Consider the following 10,537-nt stretch of genomic DNA (forward strand, 5'->3'; position numbering starts at 1 on the left):
ATGTGCCCTAGTTGTTCGATGCTGGTAACAAAATGGAATGACCGTACATATGCAGTGGAACACTAACCGCCCAATTAATCTCCCCTTTGCTCCTCTCATCAGCGCCCAATTCATCCGCTCCTCCCGAGTCGCCTCCTCCGGGAGGCTCCGGAGGATCCCTCCTTCCCCAACCCTAAGAGCCCCTCCTCTCCTCTCTCTCCTGGCCGCTGTTGCCACCGCCACTGGCGGTGATGGCGACGTCTATCCGTCTGGGGCGGCGGTGGGCAGGGGAGGTGGTTCTCGGCCGCTGTTCAGGGGAGTTGGTGGGCAGCGGCGAAGGGCCATGGGCGGCGCGGCTGGGCGTGGCTAGGGCCTGAGCGCCTCCACCGGATCGGCGACAAGGAAGGGGTGGTGCACCGCCGGCGCCCTCCACGCGGTGGTGCTCTACGCCGCCTCGATATGATCTAGGGTTTCGGCCAAGATCCGGACCGGGTGAGTCTTGGCAGATGAGGTCCTGGTGTTGGTCCTTGCCACACCATCAGGCCGTGCTGGACCGCCCTCTCCATGTCTTCCGATCTGGTTGGTAGTTGGCCGGCGGTGAGGAGGTTGATAGTCCTGTGGATAATGGTGGTGGTCCTCAGATTCCTCTCACGCCAAGTGAAGATTGGTCGGAAGCTTTTCCCCGTCGGGCTGGCTAGATTGTCGTGTTCTCGAAGGCCCTGCCGGAAAAATTCATTGTGCGATCAATGACTGAAGATTGATGGATTGTGTTTTCTCGGTCGTACGCGCGCATGTTTTTTATCTGACCGTTTGATTTTAGAGGGAGCGCTTCGAAGCTATGTTGATTGTTAATATCATGGTGCTCGTTTTCTTTCCATGATGCTGCCGAAGAAGGTCATGAAAGCTGAGATCGGTGGAAGAGCAATGGTGATCGAATCTGGTGGTGAGGTGGAATTGGCTTGGTGTTTTTAGGGAGAAAATCTAAGATCTAGCCATAGATTTAAAAACCGGACAGGACCGACGGTTCAACCGGAAAAAACCGGAACCGATGTCTCTGCTGGTCTGTTAAGCGCACAAGACCAGACAAGAAAGTGAACCGGAAATATTTTGGTTGAACCGGTGGTTTTGATCAGAATCGATGAAAACCAGTGAACGGTCCGACCAGTAACATGGAAATAGAATTACCGCGGCATTAAAAACTTGTGCAACATGCAGCACTCGAACGCAGGACTTGAGAGCAAGTACAATAAGGCCTAGTCAGCTGGCTACAAAGATTAAAATAATATATTTGTGCCTAGTTGGAGGAGAGAGAAGAGGAGAGAGAGAATGTAAGTGGGCTCTTATGCAATAGCTAGCTCTAGCACGTGCTCCTAGGCAAGGTGTGTGAATGAAAGGTGGGCCATCCATCAAAAAAGTAGTACAATCTTATAGCCATTGTACTTGTTGACTACATGTTGACTATAGATGACATGTCATCTTGCTTATAGCCAACAACCGGCTATACTGTTGGAATTGCTCTGAGTCTGGGGCCTCGGGCGCAGCACCTTAACCATTCAAGCCATTGCTGATTTGTGAAAAAAATGAGAAAGGAATTTACTTGCCTCTTAATTCCATCACCGAGATGCGACGTGACTCACAGACTAGAGACATGCTTGTTTAGTTGTTCTGTACGACTGTACTACACACGGTAGCACGATAGATTGAACGAATAGCGTTGTAGCTACTTGGCTATCGCTGGCTTTGCTACTTTCTGTTGGGAGCCGGGGAGTGATTTAAGTTGATACTTAGCTACTGACTACTATATTATGTTATTATGTGAATTATTTTTGCAAGTTTCAAATATTTTTGCATGTAAAATTATTTGTTTATTGCAGCATTTATAAGTAAAAATATATTACTTTGTATCTTAAAAAAACCAGACGGTGAACCCGTGGTCTGATCAGTAAAAACCTGAACCAATAGCCTCACGGTTCGATTACCGGTCCGGTTTTTAAAACTATGGATCTAGCCTTTAAATTTTTTTTTTGAGGTGATGATCTTAATTAGTTGTGCCTAGCAATGTTCTTGTTAAAGGCAGTTTTGAGAGTGAGAACTTTAAACTTAAGATCTATGATCAACAGCGTTTGGTTATTGTTTCCTTCTTAAAGGCGTCATTTATAGAGAAGCTGATCTTCTACTGTTATCTTGGTTGTGCCACTGTTTCAAGTTTCAATCTCTATTCGGGACTTTTATTTTTCGTAAATCTTCTCAAGCTAGATGTAATTGGTATCTCCGCGATATTAATATATGTTTTTTATCGAAAAATGCAGCGAAACAGACGAGATCGCTCAAGTCCACTCCCAATCGACCCGCCAAAGCCGAAACAAGCCTATGCCACATGAATGGGATGTGAACCCATTAGTGCAAAAAAAAATTCAAGTAAAAAAAGATAGCTGAAATTTTGTAACTTCGGTTGCATTTGGCCCTTTGATTCGCTGTGAGCTAGACAGTCAACAAAGGGTCATAGTTTGGCGCAAAACAGAACTGTAAACACGTTTTACTACGAGACTGACATCAAAGAGCCAAAACAAGGCATGCGTAAACAGTGCGGTGCTGACTAATCTGCTGAGTTGATACTTCCTCCGGCAGGATGGTCCTTTCCCATGGCCTTACAAGCCTCCCTGCGAACATGGATCAAAATTAACTTGATAGCAGGCATCATGCATGAAAATGGTGGTAGAAACAATCCCAACGATTTTTTTTAAAGTTATGTGTTGCAGCGGTTATAGGCACCACAAATCAAAGAACATGAGCTTTCCCTAATCAGTCTGTGGTGTATGTATGTCAGCATAAAAGGACAAGGTTAGTAGTGATGAGCTCTCTAATCCTGCAAGCCAAAGGTTGTTTGAATGATCCTTCTGTTTCTCGCCACCCATAAGTTTCAGCGAGTGCTTATACCTAGCGCGTTGCTCCTAACCTCTACGTGCCATATTGGGGTTTCTCTAGGTTAGGTAATTGCCATATTGGGGTTGAATTTCTAAATTTGGCTAACATAATCTTATTCGGATACAGATGTATCCATTTCCATATCCACATTTGCTTCAAAATTCAATACCATATTTGTATTTGTTTTTGTAAAACGGATTCAGATATTTAGCATATCCATTTCCACGGACATCCAGATTCGGATGTTACCATTTCCATTTTCAATTTCTCGAATACGGTTGTCGGATAATATGGACTATCCACAACCAGTTCCCACCCCTATATGTGCTCGTGTCATCGTGTGTTGACTCAATTCCACGACGCTCCCATAAATATATGTGGTACTGTAAGATTCATGCTTCTGCAATTAGCTAAATTAATTTTCTGAATCAACAATCGTAGATCAAATATGTAAGTAGAACGTCCGAGGCTGGATTACTAAACAAGAAAACTTGGCCCATGTATGCATAATCGAGATGGACTGTGCCGACATGACAACCCTGAAGATAAATAGCAGATAAATACATTACCACAACAGTTTCTCCATCTCGGCATTCCCAGGATCCAGCTCGAGTCCATCCTGGAAAGCTTCGGATGCTTCCTCATACTCCTGCGGACATAACATTGAAGAGCCACACACAGTGTAAAAATGGCAACAGATGACTAGCAAACCCCCGTAAGTTTTCTGACCTTGAGCGACATATGAGCAGCTCCTTTCCGGTAGTATCCTTTCACCCACTCGGGTCGTTTTGCAATGCATACATCAGCATCAAACAAAGCCTCACGTGCTTTGCCAATTTTTAGGTAGCAAAGGCTCCTATTTGAATACAACGTTTCATCAAAATAGTTTAGCGCAAGTGCCTAAATAAATTGAAGATGAAGATATGATATTAGCCAAATCCCAGAATATAACGACTAGAAATGATTCTACTTGGTGGTCAGTTTAAACTTCGGTAGTTTCCATATTCCATAATGCAGAAGCGAAGATTACTTTTTGAAAATTTCTCCAGCAGGGCTAGATTTCCTTCTGTTTTACGCTTTCTTCGTAGGTTACTAGTAAAATTACTCTAACAGAAACCTGGAAGACATCCCAGAGCTTTTTTTATAGTTGAAATTAGTATAGTAAATATTGGAGAACACTCAGCCTTGTGGTGGTACTTGCAGAAAACCCCAAGTATTGCTCCTCAGTCCTCACACCCTCACCACTCGGTACTGCACCAACCCAGCCGAAGAGCTGGGTACACTGTCGGCTGGGTACACTGCTGAGTTTGATCACTTGCCAGTTGCCACGATCACGGCCAAAAACAGAGGAAAGACAATATGTCCTACTGCATTGGTTCGTTCATGACCATCAGATAGTGGATTGGATAAATAGGTATGGACTAGTGGAAAGCTCTTGTTAGCAGGCCGCACGTAACATGAGAGGGGTCAGTTGGTTTGTGGAATGATGTGTGCCGAGAATGAATGGACCCATCCACTAGTTAGACTAATACGTTGTGATGCTGGGATGGAGGATGAAGGTTGAGATGGTCCAGCTGGTGGCGATCGGTGTCATCATGCTTGCTCGGTTCTTCTTAATTAAACGCCCTGGATGCTACTGCCCATGGGTCGAGTTTATAACCAAGCAATGTTTGGTTGGGTAGCAGCAAGCGTTTGTGTGCTCGTCTACCCGTGTTCGAGGCCCAGCTTCCACAGGGTGCTTGATTCTTAATAAACAAAGAAACTGAGGTGCTGGTGCCCATGGGTGGGAAAAAAAAGTGTGGCAAAGTACTTTGTTCATTGTAGGATAATGCCACTGACTGAACAGATGGAACCTAAGCAAGACTGCATAAGACACCTAATATTTCTTTGAAATGGAGTCAAAGTATGCAAGAAAATACCTTTGTGTAGAGGTTTGACGCACCAAGGAAGTCATTTCTCTTAACTGCCTTTTTTCCTTGAGATTTCAGCTCAGCTATTCTATCCTCGATCTTGTGACAAGACTCATCCTAAATCATAAACATAAATTAGGGAGAAATTGGTTAGGCTTCGACATGACATCACAATGAGAAGAAAATATAAGTGTATGTAGTTACATTAGTCATATATACATAGTGAAAGTGTTGAAGATAAAGATTTTGTTACCCATTAACGGCAGAAATCCAGACATGCCAGTTGGTTGGAGGTTTAGTTGGCTTTTATCCAAGGTAAAGGGTTCAATTTGCGGTTTCGACATACAGCCCATTCGGGATTACTTAGTTTTGCTCATTCAAATGGACTAGTTTTCCTCATTCGAATAGGAAAACTATTCTCAATTTTTGTTTGCTTTGTTTTCTTCTGCAGGATAGTAGTGCTGGAGTTTAAACTTTGAATTATTTCTATTTAATTTTATAGCTACGGTTGGTGTTAAGAGAGTACTTTCTTCAAAAAAGTAATAGAAAATAAGTTAAAATGCATGTAATGGATGATTAATAATTGTCTGATTGCCTTGTCACCTACCTTCACCCAGAATATTTTGTGCAAGTTAAAGATGAGAACATTATACTTTGTGTTCAATACACTGTAGATTCCCCATAAGAAAAATTGTAGATTAACATTTGATAGTGTGAAGATTTATGATTTGCAAGAACAATATTGGTGCAACTTTGAATACCCACTCTGGGAATCCTATGCAGGTCACTAGGAAAACATCATTAAGTTGTACATGCATGCCTTCCATTTATCAATAGAGGTCCAAAACTATCTTATATTAATGAGTATTTCAACACCTTTAAGAATTCCAAGTTTATCATCAAGTCTAAATATGATGATATAGTCCACTGAAGAGTTCCATCGAGTAACTTTATTCTAATTCTGAAGCAAGTAAAATATGGGGAAAAAATCCTGCAAAATGATAAAATATCCTGCCATATGCACAAAAGTTGAGAGTGGATTTGGTGATCAGGGGGATACGTGAGCACCCGGTTATCACCGTTGGATTTAGTCCACCACCGTTGGATTCTGCTACTCACTAACGGCCACTAACGGCCACTCACTAACGGCCACTACGTCACCGGCCTCCACCTCCACCTCGCTGGCCTCCACCTCGCGCATATGAGGTCGCGCTAGTGTCTCCCCGGCCAAGCGTGTTGTCGTGCACCTTCCCCGCGTCTCTCCGCCCTTCCACTCGACGCGCTGGACCGCGTCGATGCGTGTACAGTACTAACGTCGTTAGACACGTGTCGAGCAGAGAAGGGGTGCTCACGTATCCCCCTGATCACCAGGCTTCATCCGCACAAAAGTTTGTACCACAGTTGAAGGGCATATAAAAAATCATAGGACTATATTTGAAAACTTCCAATTTAAGTCGAACCTTGGGAATTGAGCAATTTAATTTCTCGTGAGCAATAATTCCTTCAACAGTCCAGTTTGACACTGCTCTGATGGGAGAAGTGAAAGGAAATAGAATGTCCACATGGCTTCTTCTTCCAAAGCTTGCAGCAATTTGTATTGGCATACGGCCCTGCCATGAAGTAACATAGGAAATAAGATAAACTTTATGGGATGAAGTTTATTTCAATATACCACATCACCAAAGTAATTACTTAGTTAGCAAGAATCTGATGGAAGTGGTTTTCCATTGGAATTCATTCATTAAGAGATTTCATGAAGTTTTTCTTGGTGCTGACTACCTTACAAAGAAAATAGAAATATAGTAGCAATATAGTATCATGAACACAAATACTTTCGCGTAAACCCAACAGGTGTGCACAAAGTACAGAAAGATACAAACATACACATGCAACACCAGGCCACAAGAAAGTGCATGCATACCATGGACAACAAGAATACCATATGCACGAGCTTTCCCAACATGATAAGAAAGGGAAAAAAATAGAAGACCAAAAGCTCACCTGTTTATCTGAAATGTTAGGATTCGCACCAGCCTCCAGCAAGTACTTAATACAGTCAGCCAAGCCACGCATAGTTGCCACCACCAAGGGAGTGTTTGGATTAGCATAATTCACATTAGCACCAGCCTGCGCACGCATTTATCCAAAGCAAAATGCCATGCACATAGATCATACATATAGAGAAATCAGATATTAAACAAAACAACTTCTTTTATTATACCGTACAAATGGGTTCATGCGGAGTAATCAAGACGTGAAGAAACAAAGCAAGCAAACACGATACCGGACCTTCACAAGTAGCTTGACACATTCCAATGAATCAGATTCACTCAATCCATGTTTAGTAGAATGAAGAGCCGTAACTAGAGGGGTACCTGAAACTTCTGAAACCCTGTTTGGCTACAAATTTAAGAGTATAAAATCAATTCCTACACATAAGTGACATGATTCAACGGGTTACATCAATATAATTCTAGATACAACATCAGAAAATAATACCCGTGCGAACATATTCAACTATATGCAACAATAAAATTTGTCTGAACTCACCGCTAGTGAACTTCACATATTTCAGATTGCTATAACTCAAGTATCCTAAATTTGGCAATATTACTTATACACATTACCTAAACTTGGTTGGCCATTAGAATTAGTACTCCTAACACTCTTTTGAACTACTACCACCGTTCTAAAATAAGTGTTGCAATTTTATTTGTAGATACATCCGAATCTAGATAAAGTTGCGACACTTATTTTATAACGGAGGGAGAGAAGTGAACAGAAATATATGTATGAGTTATTGAACTTGTCAACATAAAATATGGTAAAAATAATTAAAGAGCTTCGTAACAACCAGGTATCAAAATTGTAAAAAGATGAAGTATGTAAGTTACACATTACATCAGCATGGTGATCCAATAAAGTCTTCAAAACACTAGTCTTCCCATAGGAAGCAGCAATATGCAGTGGTGTGCCATGAGCGACAGCTATATCAACTCTGGCCCCTCTAGATAACAGCAAACGCACTACTCCCTCATTCCCTGGATAAGATATACGAATAACATGCTAGTGTCATAAAGAGCAAGCATTGTGCAAACAAATGAATTGGCCAAGTCAACAATGAAATAAATTGCTATAAGACGTGCTAAAGAGCTCCACAACCACCCTTTCCCATAGTATCAATCATGAAATAAACCAAAACAATATGCAGGTATCTGCACGCCTAGAAAACTAATCTAAACTCTAATTTCTCATAAAAAAAGATTTAGATAAGAAAGTGCGATGTTAATTCCCAAAAGTTCAAAACAGAATGAGCAGTTGAACTCGAAAGGAACCTTAACCAGTGAGTCAATACCGTTAATCAAACACCCGCATCCGAAACATTTTACCTAATTAGACACCAGATTCATGTGGATGCCAACAACCATGGTTTATGGTTACAATTTTGCATTCACCTGTTCTTATTTAGCACTTCACATCAGTGAACATAAATACACACACATAAAAGAGAGAGAGAGAGAGAGAGACCATTTTTTGCAGCATTATGAAGAGCAACAGAGCCTGAATCTTCTATCTTATTCGGATCAGCTCCATGGTCAAGAAGATATCTGGCAATAACTACTTCTCCAAACAATGCTGCAGAACTCAGAGGTGTTACACCTGGCAACAAACAAGTATCATGTTAGATCGTCAACACCTCTCTCGGTCTGTCATATATAAGGTGAAAACACTCGGTTGTAGGATAGTGCATGGTATACAACATTTATTCTTCACATGCATGTGCTACCATCAGATTTCATACAAGTCTGGCAGATAAATTCATATGCTATAAATTACCTATGACTTAACATTACCAAAGTATACGCAATGATGTGATGGAAACTACATATCGGATCACAACCCATTCCGCTTTTCTTAAAGAAGCAAGCACACAAAAGGCTATCGACAAAAGTGGCATGCCACAGAAAGTGCAAACAAACTTATAAAAACCCGGTGAGTGAATGCCTGTGCCTATGAGCTTTTACGAAAGCCCAGGCTTTTCTCTGATCCAGTGAGTGAAATCCAAGCCTATACAAAAGCCTACTGAAACTTTCCTAATATGGTGGGACTGGGAGGCAGCCTCCCAACCCTGCGTAGTGCTAGGCTAGAACACGATTCAAATGTGACAAAAGAACAGCACACATTCAAAGCCTTGTAGTCAAACAATACATGGATGTCAAAATTTCAGTAAATATATAAACTTCTCAAACAAAACTGTTTCGTTTGATCGGAAACACAGAAACATGGATTAATATAACTTCCCTAAGTTCCCTATAAGTCATACCAAAAACAACTGAAGCCTGATAAACTGCAGGCCAGTAGCTGGTACTGGTATCACCAAATAATAGAAGTGCAAAACTAAGACAGCAAGGGTCAAACTACACTACTTTTAATTGTCATAGCACAATATCACTTGTGTTCACATGAAATTTCTAAATATAGCTTTCCAGAATCATCAGAACATTTGTGTACTGAACATAAAAGAACTAGCAACGAACATTGTGTGATCTCAAGCATGAAACATATTGCATCAGGTAACAGGCTAAGAGCTTTTGCCTGGCAGCATAGTCCATGAAAGCAAACTAATAAATAAGAAGCCAAAAAGGGGTTAACATAGTGAAGGAAAAGTTACACACCGCCGCAGAGGGCACCGGCATTGACGTCAAACCCGAGCTCCTCCACGAAGTACTTGCAGACTTCCAGTTGAGCGAGGTATACGGCCAGTTGTAGCAAGCTAGAGCCACATATATCCATGTGAGCAAGCTCTGCCCTTTCCTCTTGGTCCATTTCACTCACCATCTCTGCATGACCCAAGAATTAATGTACACATGAATCATAATAAAATGCTACGGTATGGAAAATGTAACTGCAATTCCCAATGGTCGCACAATGAAGGTCGGAATTAATTGTCAATAAGCATGAATGATGACCCAGTATTGTACTCAACCAGCCCCTGTCCAATCGAACCACAAAGGCAAATCTGACTGAAAACGACTAATTAACTAAACGTGAATTCACTGCAAGGTAAGCAGTACCATTGGTGTAAACGATACTAGTAAAAACAACCGTGATATGCAACAAAATACGCCCCTGAGAAATGTATGTGACAGAGATACAATCATAATAATCGTGCGAGCCAAATCATGCACTCCTGCAAGGCTGCAAGCAACAAGAGCCTCACAAGCAGGCAAGCAAGCGCAGCGCCTTGCAGCCGTAGCGAAACAACAGCCGCGTTGCACTGAGGTGGTGGCGGCGGCGCGTAGATAGACTAGGCGCGCGGGGCGTACATACTCACCCTTGAGGTTGTCCACATCCCCATCCTGTATCGCCTGGACCAAATCGCTCTCCAGCGAGCCGGGGTTGGCTGGAGGAATCGAGAACGAAGATAAGCTGGCAGTTAGAGAGAGACAGGGAGACGAGCAATGCGGACTAGGGTTTCGGGGGGCGGCGGTGCGCTTACCGTTTATGCTGTAGTCGATCATGGCGTAGAAGTGTGACTTGTCCACGTACGGCGCCGGCGACGACTCCATTGTAGGGTTACGGCGGCGGCGGACGGCGGCTCCGACGGCTAGGTGATGGGGTGTGGGTGGGTCGTGCAGCGCAGGGATTGCCGGCTTAGGCGGTGGCTTCGAGGGGAAGGAGGTGGGAGTGGGAGAACGTGGGTTGGCAGGGAGCGAGGGAGA

The 10,537-nt window shown here is 42.7% G+C and overlaps 1 protein-coding gene across 1 annotated transcript; it reads right to left on the bottom strand.

Annotated features, from left to right (window-relative positions):
- Window positions 1-2,392: 2,392 nt before the first annotated feature.
- Window positions 2,393-10,537, bottom strand: LOC139830500 (uncharacterized). The gene is made up of 12 exons (XM_071818717.1): window positions 10,315-10,537; window positions 10,150-10,218; window positions 9,491-9,655; window positions 8,343-8,474; window positions 7,716-7,855; window positions 7,104-7,214; window positions 6,816-6,941; window positions 6,275-6,424; window positions 4,824-4,931; window positions 3,634-3,804; window positions 3,474-3,553; window positions 2,393-2,639 (listed from the first exon to the last, which is right to left on the bottom strand). Exons 1-12 carry the CDS (start codon window positions 10,382-10,384, stop codon window positions 2,576-2,578), a joined length of 1,386 nt encoding a protein of 461 aa, XP_071674818.1. The 5' UTR covers window positions 10,385-10,537; the 3' UTR covers window positions 2,393-2,575.

The sequence above is a fragment of the Lolium perenne genome, chromosome 4 (assembly GCF_019359855.2).
Source record: "Lolium perenne isolate Kyuss_39 chromosome 4, Kyuss_2.0, whole genome shotgun sequence".
Lineage (NCBI taxonomy): Eukaryota > Viridiplantae > Streptophyta > Magnoliopsida > Poales > Poaceae > Lolium > Lolium perenne.